General features: G+C 42.6%; 1 protein-coding gene across 1 annotated transcript; it reads right to left on the bottom strand.

The window, feature by feature from the left end:
* Positions 1-407: 407 nt before the first annotated feature.
* LOC113442588 (lysophosphatidic acid receptor 3-like) lies at positions 408-1,376 on the bottom strand. The gene has a single exon (XM_026710268.1). The coding sequence runs from the start codon at positions 1,374-1,376 to the stop codon at positions 408-410; it is 969 nt and encodes a 322-aa protein (XP_026566053.1).
* Positions 1,377-26,075: the final 24,699 nt, after the last annotated feature.

The following is a 26,075-nucleotide window of genomic DNA, read 5'->3' as shown; positions in this document are numbered from 1 at the left end:
AAGTGAATGTGGTTTCCCCCATTGACTTCATTTAATCGGAAACTGGGAAAGTCGCAAACGGCAATCACATGACTCCCAAAATCCATGCCAGTTGCCAAGCCTTCAAATTTTGACCACATTAACATGGTCGTAAGTAGGAGAACCAGTAAGTCACTTTTTCTACGATGTAGTAACCTTGAATGGTCACTATACAAATGGTTGTAAGTTAAGGACTACCTGTATTTTGTCATGCCCCATTGTACAAGTTTTACATGTCTTCCACCCACTCCCTTTCCATCCTATTATTTTGGAGTAACTTCAATGGGATTTATTTCTGAGTAGACATGTAAAGGACAGCACCTTCCATCATACCATTGTCGATCATTAACAAGAGGTGGAAATTCACAGGTCCAGAGATTCACCCAAAATCAGGTCTGTCCAATGGCTTGTACTTCAATGCGGTTGTTGGATGGAAGTTTCAGAAACCTCAGCTGGTGTCGTAACTTCTTCATATTCAGAGAGTATATGATGGGGTCTCCTAGGGAGTTAATGGTGATCATCATTGCTGTGAGGTTTCTGAAGACATAGATAGCTCGAGAATGTTCGCTGGGACATTGTTGAGTGGCTGAATCAAACACAACCCCGGCGAAGAAAGGAGCGTAGGAAAACAACGCTAAAACCCAAATCAACACACTGGTTCTGGCAACTTGGACTTCAGCGAGACGGTAGGTAGTGTGGCCTTGCCCTAGAATTTCCATAGTTCCTTTGTGTTTCCTCAAAAATATGATGATGTTTAGATAAGTGAAGAGCGGTAGAATGAACACCACCAGACAATGAGGAATAGTGATGAAGGTGAGATAGTCCATGCACAGCGGACTGTACAGAGCAGAGATCTTGTCCTTCTCCAAGCAGTTCCATCCCATCAGAGGCATGAAACCCAAGGAGAAGGCACACACCCAAATACCCAACACAGTACTCAAAATCTGGTTCCTGGTGATTCGGCATCTCATCCTTAGACTTCGGGATACAGCCAGGTAGCGTTCGATCCCAATGATGACTAGGTTATAAATGGTGGCCAGGATTGACATCGCGTAGAAGGCGTAAGCTCTGAGAAGTTCCTTTGACCCCACAATGGTGCTTTGAGGGTCCCTGATGAACAGCAGGGCGATCCAGAAGCCCGAAGAGCTGCAGAGGAAATCGGAGACGGCCAAGTTGCAGAAGAGGATGAAGATGGGTTTGTGAAACTCCTTGGAGAACACCACCCCAAGAACCACACCCGAGTTGAAGACGGCGGAGATGAAGGTGATGATAAGTTGAGGGATGCCCAAGGCCAAAACCAAGTGGCGGTTCCATATGAGAGCAGTGACATTGTTTAAACAATCATGCTTTCGGATCATGGTGAGGATTGGCCCCAAGCCTTAGGCTGAGATCAAAGCTGAGATGTTGACGATCAGAAGCAAGATGTCAGAATGGAAGGATAAAGCCAAGAACCCAGGTTAAGGGCGAGACCAGGAAATCCACAGGTTGTTATTCACACACTGTCTGGACCTAAGAAGGTAAACTTTTTTGATTGAAGGGCTGGGATCCTTTTTGAATTGAAGATATTCCAAATCATGGACTCTTGTAGATGGTATGAGGGCACCCTTCACCCAGCCGAAGATGTAGATGAACTTGAAGATTTGAAGGTTCTCCAAAACACCTTAGAGCAAGAGAGGAAGCAATGGGTCATTCAAGAGATATCCAACCTGGAACTAAGACAGAAAAATTCACGAGAATAAGAATCAGTGGAATGACTTAGCTTCCAGAAGTTGTGGGTGCTTCATCACTGGAGGTTTTCAAGGCAAGATTGAACAGCCATTTGTCCAGGATGGTATAAGCAGGGGGTTGGACTAGAAGACCTCCAAGGTCCCTTCCAACCCAATGATTCTGTGTTCTATATCTGATGCAACACCCTCTTTCTATTCTTTTATTCTGCAACTCTTGGCTGGTAATGGGTACGACAACCTCCTGTTTTCCGGATCCAAGGGGAGAAGACTTAACATTATGCATTCTTGTTTGCCTTGTATCACCCAAACAGTGAGTTAAACGTTAACTCCCAGACATCTAATCAGGAGGGCTATCAGCTCCTTACTCCATGGTTGCTAGGTTGATCTCACCTAGCAAAGGTATCCAATAAATTCTAGCTGATCTCTCTGCCCAGCGGGGCTGTCTACGCTGGAATGACATTAATTAAAGGACAAATATGACTGATGAAAAGCAAACAGAGATATTTCCATTCCTTCCACACATCAGCGGTCACCAAGCTGTTGTACTTTAGATCAAGGGTGTCCAACCTTGGGCACTTTTAAGACTGGTGGGCTTCATGGTGGCTGGGGAATTCTGGGAATTGAGGGCCACCGGTCTTAAAAGTTGCCAAGGTTGGACATCTCTGCCTTCGATGGTTATGATTTCCTCTCAATTTAGTTATCACAGTCAATGATGTTGGAGGGTTATTGAAAATATCTACAGAGTGCTATATGGAATCTGGCCAATACTGGTAGCAAGAGTTGTAGCCCTTTGGAAAGTTCAACTAAATAACCACTTAACACTGGAGGTTTTTAAAAAGAGATTGGATAACTATTTGTCTGAAATGGTATAGGGTTTCCTGCCTAAGCAGGGGGTTGGACTAGAAGACCTCCAAGGTCCCTTCCAACTGTTATTCTATTCTATTCTATTCTATTATATTCTATTCTATTCTATTCTATTCTATTCTATTCCTATTCCATTCCATTCCTATTCCTATTCCTATTCCCTTCTATTCTATTTCATTTCATTTCATTCCATTATTCTATTCTATTCTGTTCTCATTCCATTATTCTATTCTATTCTATTCTATTCTATTCTATTCTATTCTATTCTATTCTATTCCATTCTATTCCATTCCATTCCATTCCATTCCATTCTATTCCATTCCATTCCTATTCCTATTCCGTTCTATTCTATTTCATTTCATTTCATTTCATTTCATTCCACTATTCTATTCTATTCCATTCCATTCCATTCCATTCCATGACCTGTCAACTTCAATGGCACCAAAACCCTAGCCACTATAGTAACCCCAGCCACAGAATCATCAGAGAAGCCATAGAGATGGAAAAAAGACCTGAAAGCATGAGTAGAAGAGATGATTCCACCAGACTGTCAATCATTTGGAAGCCTGCACTCACAAACAAAAAAATCTCCACACCACAAGCCAGGCAAACACCTGGGCACAAACAGATCCCCCCTGATACCTCCAGCTCAAACACACCCCAACCAGGCACCCAGATGAAACCTAGCTTCCTAACAAATGATAGCCATCCATTTACTTGGAGCCAAGCTGCACTAAAAGCCTCCAGTACAGGAACACAATGTTGCCAGACAATCAAGACACACAAACAAGGCCACAAAACACACGGAAGATATTAGAAACACCAATCAAGCAGAACACAGAAACTCCAAGACCAATAAACACAGAGCAAGACTCCCAACCAATCAGGATGAAGAAAAAACCATTCTGGCACAGCAGTAGGCTAGCCCCAAATTTAAAACTGAAACAGCTGTGATAGTCTGACTCACAGACGAACACAATACAGAAGCCTGATGGCAGATGAGATTCTGCCAAAACGTTGCTACAACTTTAAAAGCACAACTATAATGATGTGGGAAAATCCCGAGCAAAGCTGAATACCATATATATATATATACATATATATGTGTGTGTGTGTGTGTGTGTGTGTGTGTTTGTTTTCTGAGCACAACCAAGCCCCCACCTGAACAGCACACACCCCCAGCCAATCAGAACACAGCCAAGCCCCCATCCAATCAAGTCACATCCCCACTAGCAGTTAAAAGGAAGAAGCAGCTGCAAGCTCACATTACTCTGAGAAGCACAAAGCCGAAGACACAAGCCTGAAGATGATGAATGAGACTTCATCAAAACGTTGCCTAGATACTTCCAATTTTACGCGGGAGAAAACCCGAATAACCAAAGATCTATCTATCTATCTATCTATCTATCTATCTATCTATCTATCTACCCACATATCTGACATGGATATTTTATTTTAATTGTTTAACCTCTTAATAAAAATCTATATGGCTGCTCAAGAAAACAAAAACAAACAACGAAAAAACTCAAAACACTTGATGGACCACTGGGTCTTTTCCTGCCATCAGTCTTCTGTGTTTCTGTCACACAATAAGTGCCTCTTGAGTGACATACAGTATAACAATCCAATAAAAGTTTATGGCTGTATTGGACCAGCAGGTGGCACCAGCTAATTAATTTTGGCTGATTTCAGAAAGTTGAGTCAGACCTGATGTACATTTGGATGAGAGACCACTAGGAAATCCCCAGCTCTATGCGCCTAACTGGGAAGTCAGCAATGACCAACCTCCAAGAAGAAAATTACAGGGACAACTCCAAGAATGTTATAGAACTCAAGCTCCACTAAGAAGTATTTTCCTTATTTAGGTACAGGTCATCCTTGACGATAGAATTTCTGTCACTAAGCAAGGCAGTTGGTTAAATGAATTGCACCAATTTATTTTTTATTTTTTTCCATGAAGTACATACTTTATTCATGAAGTGGAATAAAAAGATTTAAAAAAAACTTTATTCATGAAGTAAAATAAAATGCAAGTCAACAATGATTGTGCAACTGCTCTACTAAAGGATGAAAAGTCCATTGCAATGAAACCATAGCTTTACCCTTTCTTCGAGTTTGGAACATTGTATTAGTTTATAGAATAAAATACCAAAATACAGAAGCAAATAGGAGGATACCGTTGGTAGGAGAAGGGGAAAGAAAAGTGAGGAAGGCCAACATTTTAAAATATATATATATAAGAAAACAGAACTTAACAATAGAAGGAATCTGTGGCGGAGAAAATTATTTATATCTTTGGAAACTAATAGAAACTCATCAAGGAGAGAAGAAATCTGGAATTAAGGAGAAACTTTCTAACTGTGAGTACAATTAACCAGTGGAACTGCTTGCCATGAGAAATCGTGGAGGTTCCATCACTGGAGGTTTTTAAGAAGAGATTGGACAGCCACTTGTCTGAGAGGGCCATGATGGCGAACCTATGGCACGCATGTCAGAGGTGGCACACAGAGCCCTCTCCATGGCCACACGCACCATCACCAGCTGATCTTCTGGTTTCTGGCACACTGGCCAGCTGGTCTTCATAGGCACCGGAGCACCGGAAAACAGCCTGAAAAACAGCCAAAAAGCTGGCTGTTTTGGGGCCATTTTCAGACCATTTTTAGGCTGTCTTCAGGCCATTTGGGGGGCATTTTCAGGATGTTTTCAGGACCTTTTTGGGCCAAAAGCATCCTGAAAAACAGCCTGAAAATAGGCCAAAAATGGCCCCTGAAGGGGTAAAAAACGGCCTGAAAATGGCCCCAAAACTAGCCTGAAAACAGCCAAAAAACAAGCATGCGCTCACTGGCCATCTTGTCTTCAGGTATCAGGCACTCCGGCACACACACCTGCATGCGCATGCATGTGCATTCTGGTTTGGTGCTGGAAAGGTTCACCATCACTGGTATAGGGGGTTGGACTAGAAGTCCTCCAAGGTCCCTTCCATCTCTGTTATTTGATATTAATATAATATAATATAGTATAATATAGTTTTCTCTTCTCTTCTATTGATTTCATAGTATTTCATTTTGTTCTACTCTATTCTACAGTAATGGTCGAAATTGGGAGTGTCCTATCAAATTCTGTACCTGTCAATAGTGGTGTCCCCCAAGGCATGTTCTAGGGCCAACTTTCTTCATACTCTACATAAATGATCTCTGTGATCATATCAAGAGCAACTGCGTTATTTTAGCTGATGATGTAAAGCTGTTCAATACCACAGACAATACTGCTACCCTTCAAAAAGATCTTGACTGTGTATCAGAATGGTCAAACAAATGGCAACTTCAAATCTCAACAAATAAATGCTCTGTCTTACATGTTGGCAAAAAAAATCAGAAAATAAAATACAAGCTGAATATTCAAGTTCTTGTTGATGATCCAAGCTCTGTAAAGGACCTTGGAATACTCATCTCTAATGATCTAAGTGCTAGAGCCCACTGTAACTACATAGCCAAAAAGGCATTAAGAGTTGTTAACCTAATCCTACATAGCTTTTTCTCTGGTAATATCACACTACTAACTAGAGCATACAAAACATTTGCTAGACCAATACTCGAATACAGCTCATCAGTCTGGAACCCACATTACGTATCTGATATTAGCACAATTGAGAAAGTCCAGAAATATTTCACAAGAAGAGTTCTCCACTCCTCTACTCGTTGTAGAATACCTTATGCCACCAGACTTGAAATTCTAGACCTAGAAAACCTTGAATTACGCCGTCTTCGGTCTGATCTAAGTATGGTATATAAAATCATACATTGCAATGACTTACTTGTCAATGAATACTTCAACCATAACAACACAAGAGCACACAATAGATACAAACTCAGGTTTGTAGGTTAACAAACCTGAGTTTGTTATCTCAAGGTTAGCCTCACCAAACTTGATTGCAGGAAATACGACTACAGCAACAGAGTCTTCAATGTCTGGAATACTCTACCTGACTCTGTAGTTTCTTCCCCAAACCCCCAAAACTTTAACCTTAGACTGTCTGCTATTGACCTCACCCCTTTCCTAAGAGGTCTGGAGGGGGTGTGCATAAGCGCACCAACGTGCCTACCATTCCTGTCCTATTGTTTCTTTTATTTTTCTTATATGTACCCATTTCATGTATTCATAACTATGTATATACTTACACCTATTATCTTGCTTTTTATTTTATTTTTTTCAAAGTAGCTCAACAAAGCCTATTCTATTCTGTTCTGTTCTATTCTATTCTATCTCCTATTCTATTCTCTTCTCTTCTAATTCTATTCCATTTGTTACAACTGAGATTCCCTTAATTTCATATTATTTCATTCTGTTCTACTCTATTCTACTCTACTCTATTCTTCTCTTAATTCTAATTCTATTCTGTTCTATTCTACTCTATTCTTCTCTTCTAATTCTATTCCATTTCTTACAACTGAGATTCCCTTAATTTCATATTATTTCATTCTGTTCTACTCTATTCTACTCTACTCTATTCTACTCTTCTAATTCTAACTCTAATTTAATTCTATTTCTATTCTATTCTACCCTATTTTTCTCTTCTCTTCTAATTCTAATTCTATTCCATTTCTTACAACTGGGATTCTCAAGTGAAATATTATATTTTCCCCAGGAAAATTAGATCAACTATCAAAGTCAGGATAATCCTGTCACTCCAGAGCAAACATGCAATAAAGATAGATGGAACAGGCGGTTGTTCTCTTTAGTTCTTGGCACCAGGTTCTATTACGTGACTTCATTCCCTTATCAGAACTGTCACTTTTGACAGCCTCAATTGCTGTTTGGGGAAGTATGACTGGAATTGTAGTTGGTTTGTGAAAGGAAACTCCTGTCAGTCAAGACATGGGCTTGTTGAAAACCAGGATGACCTTTCCTGATCTGAGGTGACACAAGCAATCCTGGAAAAAAAAATTATAAGCATCGACATTAAAAAACAACAACAACCTTCTTTGAAGGCCACAGGAAAACAGATCTCAGGATCTGACCCTTTGATTCTTCGTTGCTTCAGGAAAATCCAGATTCTGCTTCCAAAGGTCAGAAAGGAAGACTAGACTTGGATATTAGGCTTTGAGAGTGGACTTGTGAAGTTGCAACCCCGCAGACTGTCACCCTAGGGGATAAAAGTCAACATTTTCAAGATTGTAAACAGTGTCATCCTTGTCATGTTGTAGGTTTTGAGTTTTCTCCAACAAACATCCTTGGAAATCCACAACTAAGGTTTCTCTGTGGGGTCCTTGGTACTTACCGATTAACAGAGTTGGAAGGGACCTTGTAGGTCATCTAGTCCAACCCCCCACCCAAGCAGGAGACCCTACACCATCCCTGACAAATGGCAGTCCAATCTCCTCTTGAAAGTCTCCAGTGATGAAGCTCCCACAACTTCCAAAGGCAAGCTGTTCCATTGATTGATCGTTCTCACTGTCAGAAAATGTCTCCTTATTTCCAGGTTGAATCTCTCCTTGTTCAGTTTCTATCCATTATTCCTTGTCTGGTCTTTGGGTGCTTTGGAAAATGGCAGCCCCTCAAATACTGGAACATTGCTATCATGTCTCCCCTGGTCCTTCTCTTCACTAGACTAGCCATGCCCAGTACCTGCAATCATTCATTGTGTGTTTTAGCCTCCTAATTTTCTTGGTTGCTCTTCTCTGCACTTTTTCTAGAGTCTCAACATCTTTTTTTATCATGTGGTGTCCAAAACCGGATGCAGTACTCTAGATGTGGTCTGACTAAGACTCCTTGAGCTTGATGGTTTTCTTGAAGATGTTTCATTATCCAACTATGTAACATCATCAGTGCTAGAAGGGAGTATGGTTTGCTCTGCTTATATACTAGTCATCTCCTCGCCAGCAATCAACACCCAGATAAACAGAGGTTAAAACTAAGAAAGATTAATACTAGACCAACAATCAAATAGTAAACAATACTCCAATAAAGGAACTAACAAAGCAGACAAACAAACAGTAAACAACAGCCTAATCAAAGAACCACCAAGAACACTTCACCAACATTGACACAACAAGCCACAATAAACTTAGAGCAAACTCGCTCCCTTCTAGAACTGATGATGTTACCTAGTTGAATCGTGAAAAGTCTGCAAGAAAACAACCGAGCTCAGAGAGCATCAAGGACCACACAGTCGTTCTCCTCCTCCTCCTCCTCCTCCTCCTCCTCCTCCTCCTCCTCCTCCTCCTCCTCCTTCACTTGTATGCCACTTCACTGTGTTTTTACAGCTCTCACTGAGCGGTTTATAGAGTCAGTATTTTGTCCTCATTTTACCCACCTCAGAAGGATGGAAGGCTGAGTCAACCTTGAGCCGGTCAGGATCAAACTCCTGACAGTGAGCAGAGTCAGCCTGCAATACCAATAACAATAGCACTTAAGACTTATATACTGCTTGGTAGTGCTTTACGCCCAGTGGTGGGATTCAAATTTTTTTACTACCAGTTCTGTGGGTATGGTTTGGAGGGCGTAGCTTGGTGGGTGTGACAGAGGAAGGATATTGTAAATATTCCCTCCCCAGCGGGAGAATATTGTAAAATCTCCATTCCCTCCCCACTCCACTAACCTGCTTTGCAGCTCCGTTCTCCTGTGCACTTTTCCAAAAGTCTCAACATCTTTTTTTGTAACGTGGGGAACAAAACTGGATGCCGTATTCCAGGTGTGGCCTTACTAAGGCTTTACAAAGCGGTACTAATTGAATTTTAGCTGCTCAACGAGGGGTTGTAAGTTGAGGACTGTCTGGAAGGGGAAACATTCTGCAGCCGTGCAGAATTATCTGCAGACTTCATTCAGCAATTGTGTGAATTCTCATGCCCAGCACAAATTCTCCATGCAGGAATCTGAGCAAGAGAAGGTGCTACTCTTTCCCAATTCAAAGGAGACCCCTCTCTTCAGAAATGCAAGCTAACACACTTGTCAATCATTACATCCACCTGAAAGAGGCTTAATTTTAATCCTCTGGTGTTTCCTTATCAGCCAGTTCAGCTTCCCAGCTGTAAAACCAAACCGGCTGCAGGAAACTCGGAGTCCATCCACGGAGATAAGGCTAATTCTGGAGAATATACCAGCTGACAACCAAGGCAATGAACTGCAATAAAAATAAAGGTTAGAGAAATGATGTTCAATTCATCACCAATGGTGAATTATCTGCGGCAGAGATAAAGCACAGGCCATATGACATTTGCAAATCACTCAGATGCTTAACCTTGAATGTTGTCCCTTGTTTACCTGTTTTGTGGTTATTGCTGAATAAAAGTCACAAATTAAATATAGCTGTAGGTAGGGTATTTGTATTTTCACTTCATTTTTTTTTGTCCCTACTGCTTTTCCACTCCATGTTATGAAGAAGAGTTATTGAAAAGTATTCCAAAACTTTTGGGTGAAATTCTGATCAGGTGCATCTAAAACATGTGTGTGAGAGAGAGAGGGGGGAGAGGGGGAGAGAGGAAGAGAGGGAGAGGGAGGGAGAGGGAGACAGGGGGGAGAGGGAAAGAGGGGGAGAGGGAGATGGAGAGGGAGGGAGGGAGAGGGAGAGTGGGGAGAGAGAGAGAGAGGGAGGGAGAGAGGAAGAGAGAGAGAAGGAGAGAGGGGGGAGGGGGAGAGGGAGAGGGAGAGAGAGGGGGAGAGGGAGAGAGGGGGAGAGGGAGATGGAGCCGGAGGGAGGGAGAGGGAGAGGGGGGAGAGGGAGAGTGGGGGAGAGAGAGAGAGAGGAGGGAGAGAGGAAGAGAGAGAGAAGGAGAGAGGGGAGAGGGGAGAGGGAGAGGGAGAGAGAGGGGGAGAGGGAGAGAGGGGGGAGAGGGAGATGGAGCCGGAGGGAGGGAGAGGGAGAGGGGGAGAGGGGAGAGAGGGGGAGAGAGAGAGAGGGAGGGAGAGAGGAAGAGAGAGAGAAGGAGAGAGGGGGAGAGGGGGAGAGGGAGAGGGAGAGAGAGGGGGAGAGGGAGAGAGGGGGAGAGGGAGATGGAGCCGGAGGAGGGAGAGGGAGAGGGGGGAGAGGGAGAGAGGGGGAGAGAGAGAGAGGGAGGGAGAGAGGAAGAGAGAGAGAAGGAGAGAGGGGGAGAGGGGGAGAGGGAGAGGGAGAGAGAGGGGGAGAGGGAGAGAGGGGAGAGGGAGATGGAGCTGGAGGGAGGGAGAGGGAGAGGGGGGAGAGGGAGAGAGGGGGAGAGAGAGAGAGGGAGGAAGAGAGGAAGAGAGGAGAAGGAGAGAGGGGAGAGAGGGAGAGAGGGAATAGAGAGAGGGGGAGGGAGAGGGGGAGAGGGAGAGGGAGAGAGAGAGGGAGAGAGGGAGAAGGAGAGAGGGGAGAGAGGGAGAGAGGGGAATAGAGAGAGGGGGAGGGAGAGAGGGGAGAGGGAGAGGGAGAGAGAGGGAGAGAGGGAGAAGGAGAGAGGGGGAGAGAGGGAGAGAGGGGAATAGAGAGAGGGGGGAGGGAGAGAGGGGGAGAGGGAGAGGGAGAGAGAGAGGGAGAGAGGGAGAAGGAGAGAGGGGGAGAGAGGGAGAGAGGGGAATAGAGAGAGGGGGAGGGAGAGAGGGGAGAGAGAGAGGGAGGAAGAGAGGAAGAGAGGGAGAAGGAGAGAGGGGAGAGAGGGAGAGAGGGGAATAGAGAGAGGGGGAGGGAGAGAGGGGGAGAGGGAGAGGGAGAGAGAGAGGGAGAGAGGGAGAAGGAGAGAGGGGGAGAGAGGGAGAGAGGGGAATAGAGAGAGGGGGAGGGAGAGAGGGGGAGAGGGAGGGGAGAGAGAGAGGGAGAGAGGGAGAAGGAGAGAGGGGGAGAGAGGGAGAGAGGGAATAGAGAGAGGGGGAGGGAGAGAGGGGAGAGAGAGAGGGAGGAAGAGAGGAAGAGAGGGAGAAGGAGAGAGGGGGAGAGAGGGAGAGAGGGGAATAGAGAGAGGGGGAGGGAGAGAGGGGGAGAGGGAGAGGGAGAGAGAGAGGGAGAGAGGGAGAAGGAGAGAGGGGAGAGAGGGAGAGAGGGGAATAGAGAGAGGGGGAGGGAGAGAGGGGAGAGAGAGAGGGAGGAAGAGAGGGAATAGAGAGAGAGAGGGAGAGGGAGAGGGGAGAGGGAGATGGAGAGGGAGGGAGGGAGGGGAGAGGGGGAGAGAGAGAGGGAGGAGAGAGGAAGAGAGGGAGAAGGAGAGAGGGGAGAGGGAGAGAGAGGGGGAGAGAGAGGGGGAGAGAGGAAGAGAGGGAGAGGGAGAGAGAGTGAGAAGGAGAGGGAGAGGGGGGGTTTCTCTTTTAGAGGAACACTGTTTCTCCTTTTTAATGATAATTTTACTAAAATTTGTAAACCAGAAAGATAAAATCTAGCTGAAATTAATAATTAAGATAAGACAAAAGGAGGGAGGGAGGGAGGAAAGAAGGAAGAGAGGGAGGGAGAGAGAGAAGGAGGAAGAATGAAAGGAAGGAAAGGAAGGGGAGGAGGAAGGAAGGAAAAGAAAGAAAGAAAGAGGCAGGAAAGAAGAGAGGAAAGGAGGGAGAGGGGAAAGGAAGGAAGGAAGGAAGGAAGGAAGGAAGGAAGAAAGAAAGAAAGAAAGAAAGAAAGAAAGAAAGAAAGAAAGAAAGAAAGAAAGAAAGAAAGAAAGAAAGAAGGGAGGAATGGAGGGAAGGGGAAAGGAGGAAGTGAAGAAGGAAAGTCTAAATAAATCATTTCCAGATTTCTTTTAGAACTGTTTTCGGTATAAATTAATTCTTACTCTAAGGTTAGAACGTTCTTCATTTTTTTCTACAAGGTGAGGGAACCACTGTTTCTCTAAAGAACTGCACAGAGCACAATTTCCATTGTTGTGTGCTGTACCTTCTGGAAATAAATTGTGTTCCTGGGAAATACTCGTTTCTCCTGAAAAGTTTTAGAAAAAAATTACTCAGCCGGTTGCTCAACACTAACTGTGCCTTGCTATGTCTTTCCCAATCCCAAAATGCAACCGTGGCAAACTTGCAGTTTACACTTTCCCCGACTTTCTGTGGAAACCTATTATATATATATGTATTTTGATGCAGATAGCATGCTTTAAAGCAGAGGTGGGCCTTCACATAATTTAACAACTAGTTTGCCCAGTGCAAAACCAAAAATGTGAGCGTGGGGGCGCGGCTTCAAGCACACGGTATTTCATGCGCGCGGCTTCCGGCACACCTTCTCGGGCAGCCATGATGAGTACAGTGGGCGGGGCGCAGGAATCAGGTGGGCTGCGTGGGCGGGGCAAGTGAACCAGAGAGTAAGATATCTAGGATGGGGTAGCACCGGGGCAGGTGGGTGGGCCCAGCCGGTGGTCAGAACTACCAGTACGGGCAAAGCGGTCCAAACCAACGGTAGCCCACCTCTGCTTTAAAGACAAGTATTGTACTAAGCCAAATTTATCGGATTTTCTTTTCTCTTTACTCAATGGAGTCAAACCGGTGGTGGGATTCAATTTTTTTACTACCGGTTTTGTGGGTGTGGCTCTGTGGGCATGGCTCTGTGGGCGTGGTCCTGTGGTCATGTGACTAGGTGGGCGTGGCTTGTGGGCATGGTCCTGTGGTCATGTGACTAGGTGGGCGTGGCTTGGTGGGCGTGGTCACGTGGTCATGTGACTAGGTGGGCGTGGCTTGGTGGGCGTGGTCATGTGGTCAGGTGACTAGGTGGGCGTGGCTCGGTGGGCGTGGTCCTGTGGTCATGTGACTAGGTGGGCATGGCTAGGTGGGCGTGGTCATGTGGTCATGTGACTAGGTGGGCATGGCTATGTGATTTTTTTCCTTTCATAGCAACCCCCCCCCGCGCCCCATATTTTGCCTACTGGGCCTCAGGGAAGCCTCCTGGGAGTAGAAATGGGGCACGGAGGGGCCCACACAGCACCCCCCCTCCACACACACACACCATTTTCTGCCTACTAGGCCTCAGGGAAGCCTCCTGGGCGCTGAGAAAAAGAAGCATTTTGCAGCCTTCTGAGGTAAGTACAAGAGTGAGGTGGGGAATCAGCTTTGCTGCGTGATTTAGATTAGCTAGAAAGCAAGAAATCCTACGATTTTTTTTTGCTTTCTAGCTAATCTAAATCGTGTAGCACAGCTGATCGGAAATACCAATTCAGCTGAACCGGTAGCATTTTTTAATCTACCAGTTCGTGCGAAACGAGCCGAACCAGTAGAATACCACCATTGAGCCAAACCTTTTCTCAGTTCAGGCTCAAGTCCTGGCAAACAAGGAGTCCTCGACTTACAGCCCTTTCATTTAGTGACTGCTCAAAGTCACTTACGATTAGTTTTCCCATTTACAACCCTTGCCGTATTCCCCCATGCAACTGGCGTGTTTTTAATGACGGTTGCAGTGTGCAGAGGTCACACGATCCCCTTTTGCAATCGCTGATCTTTTAGCCAAGACTGGGCATCGGCTAATACAGGTCGTCCTCAACTTAAAAACAGTTCTTTTCATGACCGTTCAAAATTACAACAGCACTGAAAAAAAGCTACTTATATTGAGAGTTATGCCGCAATAATTCAGCGCCAGAAAAATAAACACAGACAGCTGATGCTTCATTTAACATCTTTATAAACATAAGTACATTTTGAAAACCAGTTATAGATTTCTCCAACGTGGAGCAAACTCAAACAGAAACATGTTGCAAGTTCAGAGCAGAGCTCCTGTCTTCACCAAGCAAGCAAGATAGTTTCATCTTCAATAAACAGACTCAGAGCTCCAGCATGCAGAGTTGCAGAGCTTAACATAGCTTCACGCCTAGGCTAATTTTAGTTTCAGTTTCCAGCCTAGGCTGCTTCTAGTTTCAGTTTCCAAACTGTCCTCATTGGCTGACTTAGTTGCTATGCCTATTCATTGGCTGGCCTAGTTACCAAGCTCTATTCCAGTTCATGAATATACTCCGACAAATTACAACCATTTTTCACACTTACGACCATTGCAGCATCCTCAGAGTCATGTGATTTACATTCAGATGCTTGACAACTGAACTCACATTTATGATGGTTGCAGTTTCCCGGGGTCACGTGATCCCCTTTTGTGACCTCCTGAAAAGCAAAGTCAATGGGGGAAACCGGATTCACTTAACAACTTACTTACTAACTGACTAACATAACCGCTGCGGTAATTCACTTAAGAAACGCAGTAAGAAAGTTCGTAAAATGGGGCAAAACTCTTGCTGAGCAAAAGGAAATTTGGGGCTCGGTTACAGTCATAAGTTAAGGACTACCTGTATCCAATTATACCAGGTAGTCCTGGAATTATGACCACAATGGAGCCCAAAATTTCTGTTGCTAAGTGAAGAATTTGTTAAGTGAGTTTTGCCCCATTTTACGACTATTGACTGGAGTTTTCAACTAAAACGATACTCCTTTGGTCTTTTTAGCTGCCAGAAAAATGGAGTGAGGGAAAACAAGGCATTCCTTAAATGCTTAGATCTGTGATGGCAAACCTATGGCACATGTGCCAGAGGTGGCACGCAGAGCCCTCCCTGTGGGCATGGGTGCCATCGCCACCTGCTCTTCTGGTTTCTGGCACGCTCATGTGCGCTGGCCAGCTGGTCTTCAGGGCACTGGAGCACCAGAAAACGGCCTGAAAAACAGCCTTTTTTGGGCCTTTTTCAGACCTTTTTCAAGCCGTTCTCCAGGCCTTTTTCAGGTCATTTTCAGGCTGTTTTCAGGCCACTTTCAGGCTGCTTTTTGGGCCAAAAAAACAGCCTGAAATGGCCCATAAAACAGCTGGAAAACAGCCTGAAATGGCCCATAAAACAGCCTGAAAACGTCCCATAAAACAGCCATAAAACAGCCCAGAAAACAGCCTGAAAAACAGCCCAGAACAGGGTTTCCGTCCCACACACATTCATGCACATGCATGCACGTTCCAGTTTGGGCACTTGGTGCCGAAAAGTTTTGCCATCACTGGCCTAGATAATCACCCCGGTAGCCCAAAGTTGTCGGAGAACAATTAGGTTATTGGAGAGCATGATGTATGACTCTTAGCGATGGATGTGTCCCATTGGAGAATCACATCCAGGGAGCGGGAGGAAGACCAGGGTCAAGGGGGAAATATAGGATGTGATTTAATATCGGCTGCATCCAGCTTATGCCAACATGGCAACCTCTAATAAATCAATTTACTTTTTTCTGAGATGTGGCTAGAGACTTTTGATTTGAATGAGGGTGGGTTTGTTGGAGCCCTGACAGCAGTTGTCAAATTAGTAACATGGTTATTAAGTGAATCTGGCTCCCCCTCCATTGACTTTAACAGATAACAGATAACAGATAATCAGAGTTGGAAGGGACCTTGTAGGTCATCTAGTCCAACCCCCCACCCAAGCGGGAGACCCTACACCATTTCTGACAAATGGCAGTGCAATCTCTTCTTGAAAGTCTCAAGTGATGGCGCTCCCACAACTTCCGAGGGCAACTTCTGTTCCATTGGTTGATTGTTCTCACTGTCAGAAAGTTTCTCCTTATTTCCAGGTTAAATCTCTCCTTGTTCAGTTTCCATCCATTATTCCTTGTCTGGCCTTTGGATGCCTTGAAAAACAGCTTGACCCCTTCCTCCCTGTGGCAGCCCCTCAAATATTGGAAGATGACTTTGCTTGTCAGAAGGTCCCAAAAAGGCATCACATGACCCCGGCACACTGCAACTGTCATACATGTGAGTCATCAAGCATCTCAATGTAAATCACGTCTCCATGAGGATGCTGCAATGGTCATAAGTGTGAAAACCGGTCATAAGTCATGTTTTTCAGTGCCTTTGTAACTTCAAACAGTCATTAAAAGAACTGTTGTATGTCAAGGACTACCAGTGTTAACCAATGCCCAGTCTTGGCTAAAAGACAGAGTACAAAATTACTTAACAATACACAACAACACACTTTAGCAAAAACACTTCTAGTTTCAACAGGATGTCATCAATGCAAGTTCCACCTGTGTTTTTATGTGCATGTCACATAATCACACTATAGTAGGATAATATTTTTAATCAAATACACATTTTTTAATATGTATATATATGTATGTATGTATGTATGTATGTATGGCATTCGGCTTTGTTCGGGTATTTTGCCACGTCATCGTAGTTGTGCTTTTAAAGTTGTAGCAACGTTTCGGCAGAATCTCATCTGCCATCAGCAGGCTTCTGTATAGTGTTCATCTGAACCAGAAGCCTGATGATGATACAGAAGCCTGATGATGGCAGATGAGATTCTGCCAAACGCTACTACAACTTTAAAAGCACAACTACAATGATGTGGGAAAATACCGAACAAAGCCGAATGCCATACATGTAAGTACCCTCGAAAACTTAAGAAAACAAACACACACACACACACACACACACACACACATATATATATATATATATATATATATATATATATATATATATATATATATATATATATATATATATATATGTTGTGGCTCCGGCTTGGATTCAGCTCCTGTGACTGATATGAGTTCAAGTGAGGAGGTCATGGCAGAAAAATATGAGCCGGCATGGCTCAGTGATTGGACTGATAACCAGGATGAGGAGATGGATGTGACAAAGGACGACAGACCTGATGTATTAGAATTGTCAGGACCTTTGACCTCCTCTGGTTCCTTATCTGATCAACAGCCGGGAATGGCTGACAGGGAAGTTTTGAGAGAGTCTTCTAGTGGAGATGAGAACTTGGAAAATTTGTGGTTAAATCTAAAAAACAGAAGACAGTTGAGAAGGCAAACTCAGCTGGAACGAAGGAGGAGGGCGAGTCAGTAAATTAGCAGGTTGCCTCAATGAGTATAAAAGGACACAGCTGGGCTGGTACATTTTGCCAGGAACAAAGTGACTATTTGAGTGAGGACGTTACAGCAAGAAGCTCTGAGATTGGAGATTTATTGCCAGGACTGGTTTGCCGGACAGAGTAAAGATTTATGCTGTGGATTGAGGTTTCTGCCAGCCGTTATCTTGTAAGACTTCTTTCTGTTTGATTTAATTGTGAAACGGCTGCTTTCTGTTTTGTTCGTTTGAATTTTGAAGGGGAGTCATAACATACATACATACATACATACATACATACATACATACATACATATATATATATAAAATGTAGTGAGAGAATAATAGCAATAGCACTTAGACTTGTATACCACTTTATAGTGCTTTACAGCCACGGGTGGGATTCTACCAGTTTGCACCTAATTGCTAGAACTAGTTGTTAACATTCTAAGCAGTTCGGAGAACCGGTTGTCAGAAGAAATTACTGGCCTAATCCTGTAAGGAAGGCAGGAAGGAAACATTCTGGTGTTGCTTACAGAAACTGCCTCTCTGTTAACCATTATTACATTCTTGACAGGACTAGACTTCCTGTCTCTGGAACTTCTCTGGAGTTTTTCCCCCTCCTTTGCTGGTACTTTGCTCCTGTGGAGTGACCATTCAAAGTTACAATGGCACTGAAAAAAGTGACTTATGACCATTTTTCACACTTACGACTGTTGCAGCATCCCCATAGTCATGAAAGGCCAGGCAAGGAGATGCGTGCCTCGATGTGAGTGATATTGAATTGGCCACACCCAGCCAATAACATGACCACCAAGCCATGCCCACCATCTAAGCCATGCCAACAGAACCGGTTGTTAAAAAATTTGAATCCCACCCCTGTTTACAGCCCTCTCTAAGTGGTTTACAGAGTCAGCCTATTGCCCCCCAACAGTCTGGGTCCTCATTTTACCCACTTCGGAAGGACGGAAGGCTGAGTCAACCTTGAGCCTGGTGAGATTTGAACTGCCAAATTGCAGGCAGCTGCTGCAGAAGTAACTTACAGTGTTGCACTCTAACCTTTCGGAATAAATTTCCTTCCTGTTTAGTCTATCATTATATGGATGATATATTGATAGCAGCCCCGGATTTTGATGAATCTAAGTTGTTAAAAGAGTTAACGGATATGTGGTACAACAGGGATTGTATGTAGCCTCAGACAAAATTCAAAAAGTAGAACCTTATACCTACTTAGGACATAGAATGTTGCACAATTCCTCCATTCCAATTCTTCCTGAATTGCAAGTTCAGAAATCATATACATTAGTACAATGGCAAAAATTTCTTGGCATTATTAATTGGGCACACCCATTCTTCTACATTACAACTGGTGATATGTTGCCCTTATTTCAGTCTTTGAAGGGAACACAATCACCAGGAGATCTAGTTGTATTAACTGATCCTCAAAGAACATGCCTTCAAGAAATATTGAATAAGTTTAAGCATCGATATGTGGATAGGATAACATCCTTAACAATAGGACTTTGCTTAGCTATTCTTTCCACTACACCCTTACCCATGGGATGTCTTTATTCTAATGCGTCCCCACAAGCGGTCAACATTCACGAATGGATTAATTTGCCAGCTACTCCGCCTAGAAACATTTATCCTTATCAATCAGCATTAGAGGATTTGACTATTAAAGGTCGTAAACGAGCCTTACATCTTACAGGACAGGATCTCATTAGCATAGCTTTCACTCGTAAAAAAGTTGAACATGAGCATTTGATAATGATTTCAGAATCATATCAGATAGCCTTTTCTCAATATGTGGGAAACTTGCTGTATTCTTTACCTAAGGATCCTAATATGTGGTTCTTTTTTGATAAATATGCCACTAATGTTCATCCTCAGAATTATCAATGTGCAACTATAGGTTATTTTACTCTACCTGTTCAAATAGGTACGCTCCCAACAACTCGACAGCGGCATTCCTCTCTGGGGCCTACATGTAATGATGAAGTCATTATTGACACACAATTGTCTTCTGGTTCTACATTTGGCCGTGCATTAACAGGGGCCATTACAGGAGTCCTTACTCTAGGCTCTTATCCTGGCATAATTGCTCAAGAAAACAGACGATCTATTCTTGGTCTCACCTGCAGACTTGAAAAATCCATCAGTGCTACTGCTGCTATTATTCGTGATTTGCAGCATGAAATAGAAGACTTAAATGAAGATGTCTTACAGCAGTGTTTTGCCATAGACTATCTTTTAGTCTGTCAGGGAGGGTTCTGTACATTAGTTGGACACCGTGGATGTGCTGTGCATTTTCATTCTTTGAATAAAACTATTGAGGATGAGCTTGCCAATTTACAATCATACATTCAAAATAATATCCATGCTCATTACTCACCTTTTGAGTGGCTAACCAATTGGCTCCCGGATTGGTCTCGGCTCAGACAGTTTTTCTTTTATGCTATAATTATTATTATTGTACTAATTGCAACCTGTTGTTTTATTCAATGTATTCCAAATTTATTCGCATTGTTTCGTCCTGCTTCCCCCTCTCTTAATCCTCTAAAATTGCGATACATTCATAAATCTTTGAATCCTCCATTTAAAATAAAAAACGAGGATATGTAGAGTTGTAATTGCAGGAATGTTCCAATCTCGGATGACAAACCTCAGATAAAGAATGTTTCCAAGCAAATACAACTCAGGTAAACAAAATCACTAATCTAAAGGAGGATTAGAGAAAGGAAGTAAACATATGTTAGACTAATTAGAGATAATTAATTGTATGGATTACTGTGCAAAACAGTAACGAAAGTTAAGCAGTAACCAAAGTTAACCAGTGATGGAGGATAACTGAAAATGTGTATAAATGCAAGACTAGACTCCAATAAAGATCATGATTCAGTTGTTCATGATCAAATAACTCGACTGCCTTGTCATTACAACAGAATAGAATGAAGAATAGAATAGAATAGAATAGAATAGAACAGAATAGAATCAAATAGAATCGAATCGAATTGAATACAATACAATACAATACAGTACAATAGAATGTAGAATAGAATAGAAGAATAGAATAGAATAGAATAGAATGAAGAATAGAATAGAGTAGAATAGAATAGAAGAATACAATAGAATGAAGAATAGAATAAAATGAGGAATCAAATAGAATGAAAAATTGAATAGAATAGAATAGAATAGAATAGAATAGAATAGAATAGAATAGAATAGAATAGAATGAAGAATAGCATAGAATAGAACAGATTTGGAAGGTACCTTGTAGGTCATCTAGTCCAACCCCCTGCTTAAGCAGGGGACCCTACAATCATTTCTGACAGATGGCTGTCAGATGGCTGTTTTTGAAAGCTTCCAGTGATGAATTAAATCATTTTATGGATTAGAACAATATTTAAAGTAGCTGAAGTAAGGTTGATCTCCACCTGACCACAACACACATTGTTTGAAGTTCTTCCTGTTTATGCTCAAGACTTTTCGGTCAACTCTGTCTGTGTCTCTGTCCCTCCCTCCCTCCCTCCCCTCTCTCAATGGGTACCTCCAATTTCTTTTTAAATCCACCCTTCTCCTTAATCATGGTTAACGGGTTAACCTCTTAACCATTAGATCTCATCAGGATGTTCCATCTCTCCGTGCTTCCCTGTTGTTCTTTCCATTGTTTGTAGGATCCTATTGATTTTAAGTTGATCTAAGTCCAAGGACTGTGTACATCTTTGCATCCGTGTGCTGTCGGATGGAGATAGGGGAAGGTGAAAGAGGGAACAATCTGTGTTGTCCTTTCCCTACATCATCTTCAAGTTGCCAAGCTTGGCAAACCCTGCCATACGCAAACCCAAATCTCTAAATTCCTTAGTTATCTCTGATCTTTTCCCAAGTCTAAACACTACCACCACCGGCTACCATTTTTCCTTATCGATCCCAAACTGTTAGCCAATTTTCAACCTGAAAAGACCGGGTTCCTAAGTCTCCTTAAAATAGTCCCCTCCTAGTTCTTCGTGCTGAATATTGACCTGGAAAAATTGCCTGGATTTTTTTACAAAATGCGTTTCTTGTTCATGGAAAGGAAGTGGCCACGTAAGGAACGGTTAGTTGCTGGGGTTGATGAGTCTTCTTCCTGTTCACGTAATAGGAAATTTTAATGGGATCTCCAGGCCTGTTAAAAAGAAAGTTTGCAGATAAGCAGAGAGTCAGTTTGGCCTGGTAGTTTAGGTACCATGCTAGAAATTAGGAGACAGTGAGTTCTAATCCTGTCTTAGGCATGAAAACCAGCTGGGTGACTTTGGGACAATCACCGGGAGACGGTGAGTTCTAATCCTGCAACCTAGAATTATGAAGTGGGAAAAGCTGCTGTCAGAAGTTGAGGGTGCATTATCACTGGAGGTTTTCAAGAAGAGACTGGACAGCCACTTGTCTGAAATGGTATAGGGTTTCCTGCCTGAGCAGGGGGCTGGACTAGAAGACCTCCAAGGTCCCTTCCAGCTCTATTCTGATTGATTGATTAGTCACTCACTCTCATCAAGACCAGCTCACAGGGCTGTTGCTGTGGGGAAAATAAGAAGCAGTGGACATGTGTTGGACACGTTAGCCGCTTGAGTTATTTGTAAAAGTAATAAAGGAAGAATAATTTAGATAGATAGATAGATAGATAGATAGATAGATAGATAGATAGATAGATAGAAGAAGAAAGAAAGAAAAGAAAAAAAAAAGAAAAGAAAAGAAGAAGGAAGGAAGGAAAGAAAGAAAGAAAGAAAGAAAGAAAGAAAGAAAGAAAGAAAGAAAGAAAGAAAGAAAGAAAGAAAGAAAGAAAGAAAGAAAGAAAGAAAAAAAAAAGAAAAGAAAAGAAGAAGGAAGGAAGGAAGGAAGGAAAGAAAGAAAGAAAGAAAGAAAGAAAGAAAGAAAGAAAGAAAGAAAGAAAGAAAGAAAGAAAGAAAGAAAGAAAGAAAGAAAGAAAGAAGAAGGAAGGAAGGAAGGAAGGAAGGAAGGAAGGAAGGAAGGAAGGAAGGAAGCTTCATTTTTAAATTCCAGAATTGGGAGAAGGATAGTACAGACTTCTCTTTCTTTACCTTGTTCATCTCTTATCCAACAGCATGCATATTTTAAAAACCCATAAATGTAAATGTAAAGTAAATTTCATTTAAAGCTACAAAGGCAGATGGAAGGAACAGCATTTTCATTCGTCCTCTTTCTGCCTCTGCAGGAGGACAAGGCATCCCTTGACTTCATAAATACTCTGCGGGCCTTTTTTATTCGACAGGCAGCCTTTCAGCTTTGCCAGTTTTTTCTTTTGTCTTCTCCTGTGGTACGTGCGCATGAAATTGGAATTTCTAACCAGTCTGAGCCACATCCTGTTTCTGATTCACACACCGTTTCTCCTGAACCTATTCTCAGCCGCTTATCTTTCTCGTAAGTCCCTCTTTATTTGCAAGCTCTCTTGCAAAATTGAAGGTCTTATTACAGCTGGTCGTGGAGTCATCCAGATGTTTAGACTGGATTTGGCATTTTTGTCCACCTATTGAGTCCTTCCCAAGGACCCAGCAGCTGTTTTTGTCTGATGGTATTAAAGGTGTCATTGCAGGTAAAGCTGCCTTTTGCATTTGATTGATGGGATTGATTGATATTACTTTGTTAATAATACACGCACACACGCACACACACACACACCAGTACACACACACTAGCTCTATACCGATGCTTCGCTATGAAACTATGTGGTCGGGCTTAGTTTTTGGGGAGGAAAATAAGGGGGGGAAATTGTGCCTCCGCCTACCAGCATCCATCAATATTCATCTGGATGGCTTCCTGTCAGTGTGTGTGAGAGTTGAGGGCTGTTTGGAAACTGAAACAGTATTTGTTGTGTGAGCAAGAAGGAGACAGCAAGGAGTCTGGCCGTGGCTTAGCTCAACTGTTCCGTACTAAAGCTGCTTGGTGCTCTGAAACTGAAAGTGAAACTCCTCTCATCTTCTTGTGTTTTGCATTTGGAATAGATTTCTTTTCAGGTGGGGAGGGGGAGTAGAACTCCTTAGCATCAGAGCGTGTTAATAATAATAATATAGGAAATATTGATGGTCATTTTGAAAAATCCTTTCTTAGCAAGCACCTAGAAGCCAAGAGAAACATACGTGGCAAATTTCAAGTTTGTAGGCTTTACGGTTCTGGAGATTTTGTGATGATGCGTGAGTAGTATTTTGCTTGTGTGTTTGTGTGTGTGTGTGTGTGTGTGTGTGTAATATATGTAATATAATAAACACACACACATATATATACCAGTATTATTTACATACTTTTATACAATCTCTCTCTCTCTCTCTCTGTAGATAGATAGATAGATAGATAGATAGATAGATAGATAGAGATAGAGATATATAGATATACCTATATATATTATACAATATATATATATGATTGTATAATATATATAGGCAGGGTGGGATTCATTTTTTTAAACAACCGGTTCTGTGGGCGTGGCTTAGGTGGTGAGCACGGCTTGGTGGTCATGTGACTGGGTGGGCATGGCTTGGTGATCATGTTCTTGACTGGGTGTGGCCAACTCAATATCACTCACATCAAGGCACGCAACTCCTCGCCTGGCCTCTCATGACTGTGGGGATGCTGCAACAGTCGTAAGTGTGAAAAAAGGTCATAAGTCACTTTTTTCAGTGCCATTGTAACTTTGAATGGTCACTCCACACAAGCAAAGTACCAGCAAAGGAGGGGAAAAACTCCAGAGATGTTCCTGAGACAGGAAGTCTAGTCCTGCCAAGAATGTAATAAGGGTTAATGGAGAGGCAGTTTCTGTAAGCAACACCAGAATGTTTCCTTCCTGCCTTCCTTACAGGATTAGGCCAGTAATTTCTTCTAACAACCGGTTCTCTGAACTGCTTAGAATGTTAACAACCAGTTCTAGGAATAGGTGCGAACTGGTAGAATTCCACCCCTGGGAAACACTATACCATTTCAGACAAAGGATCATCTAATCTCTTCTTAAAAGTCTCAGTGTTGGAGCATTCACAACTTCTGGAGGCAAGTTGTTCCACTGGTTAATTGTTCTCATTGTCAGGAAATTTCTCCTTAGTTCTAGGTTGCTTCTCTCCTTGGTTAGTTTCCACTCATTGCTTCTTGTCCTGCTTTCAGGTGCTTTGGAGAATAGCTTGGCCCCCTCTTTTTTGTGGCCGCTGACAAAGCCCACTATCATGTCACCCCTGGTCTTTCTTTTCATTAAACTAGATATACCCAATTCCTGCAACCATTTTTTTGGTATCTTTTAACTTCCAGTCCCATAATCATCTTTGTTGCTCTCCTCTGCACTTTTTCTAGACTCTCAACATTTTTTTTTATATTGTGGCAACCAAAACTGGATGCAATATCCCAAGTGTGGTCTTACCATCACATTACAAAGTACATTATAAAGTACTGACATTTGAACATCAGACTTCATTCTACGTTGATTCTTATTCCACTCTGTGTCAGGGTTCCAAGTATCACCCTACCTTTTTGCGGGAGGATCTTCAGGGCTGCCACTCTTTTGGCTTCGTTCTTATTGTTTATCTTTACAATAAAACATGCTTTTAAGTGTGAGAATTGAAAATTGTTATTTCTCTCCAATAGTTGGATTGTGGACGAGCTTACAGATCTAACAGCAGAATATTAATTAAGCCATATATTTTAATACAAAGAGGAGAGAGAGACGGTTGTGGCAATGTTCTAATTCTATCCATTTTCTTGGTTAATTTTTGCTTTTAAGGTATTTTTATTTTTTATTCATTTTTTAAAAATCTTTGTTTTTTTCTTTGGTATTTGCAATTTCTGTGAGACGGGCGGCTGCAGTAATGAATAAAGATTTTTTGTAACTTTTATGTTACAGTAGCTTTAAGAATATAATTCATTTCTCCTTTCCCTTGGTTTATTCATTGCCATCTTGGCTTTTAAAGAAGGATAAGCCTTTCACTCAAATGGAGCTCCTGCTTGTTCCCTCCTCTTCAATTTCCCTCCTTGCTTTTCCACCATTCTTAATAGTTTGTTTGTTTGTCAAACATACACAAGATAACAAACAAGTTCAAGTATGAACATAAACAAGAACAAAGGGAGTAAATACAGATAAATGGGGACAGTAAGACAGGGATGGTAGGCACGTTGGTCCACTTATTCATGCCCCCTTTAAGGACCTTTTAAGAATGGGGTGAGGTCCATGGTAGACAGTTTGAGGTTGAAGCTGAGAGGGGTTGAGTCTGTAACAACAGAGTCGGATAGGGCGTTCCAGGCGTTGACCACACTCTGTTACCGAAGTCGTATTTTCTGCAATCGAGTTTGAAACGGTTTACCTTGAGTTTGTATCGGTTGTTTGCCCGTGTGTTATTGTGGTCGAAGCTGAAGTTGAATTGACAGGCAAGACGTTATAGCACAGGGGTCTCCAATCTTAGCAACTTTAAGACTTGTGGACTTCTGGCTGAGGAACTCTGGGAGTTGAAGTCTGCAAGTCTTAAAGTTGCCAAAGTTGGAGACTCCTGTTATAGCAGACAATTTTGTGTACTATGCTTAGATCGGACCACAGGAAGCACAGTTCTAGATTGTCCCAAAATTTCAAGCCTGGAGGCATAGGGAATTCTATTGTGTGTGGAGGAGCGGAGTACTCTTCTCGAGAAATATCTCTGAACTCGTTCAAATGTGTTAATGTTAAATATACAGGGAGGGTTCCAGGCAGAATGAGCTGTATTCGAGAATTGGTC

Source organism: Pseudonaja textilis, chromosome 1 (assembly GCF_049901715.1).
Source record: "Pseudonaja textilis isolate UNSWEBS1 chromosome 1, rPseTex1.2, whole genome shotgun sequence".
Taxonomy (NCBI): Eukaryota; Metazoa; Chordata; class Lepidosauria; order Squamata; family Elapidae; genus Pseudonaja; species Pseudonaja textilis.
This window is presented reverse-complemented; position numbering and strand designations above follow the sequence as displayed.

Bases quoted from the DNA above. Each gene is read 5' to 3' on its own strand.
- LOC113442588 (XM_026710268.1), bottom strand. From the start codon at position 1,376: ATGATCCGAAAGCATGATTGTTTAAACAATGTCACTGCTCTCATATGG.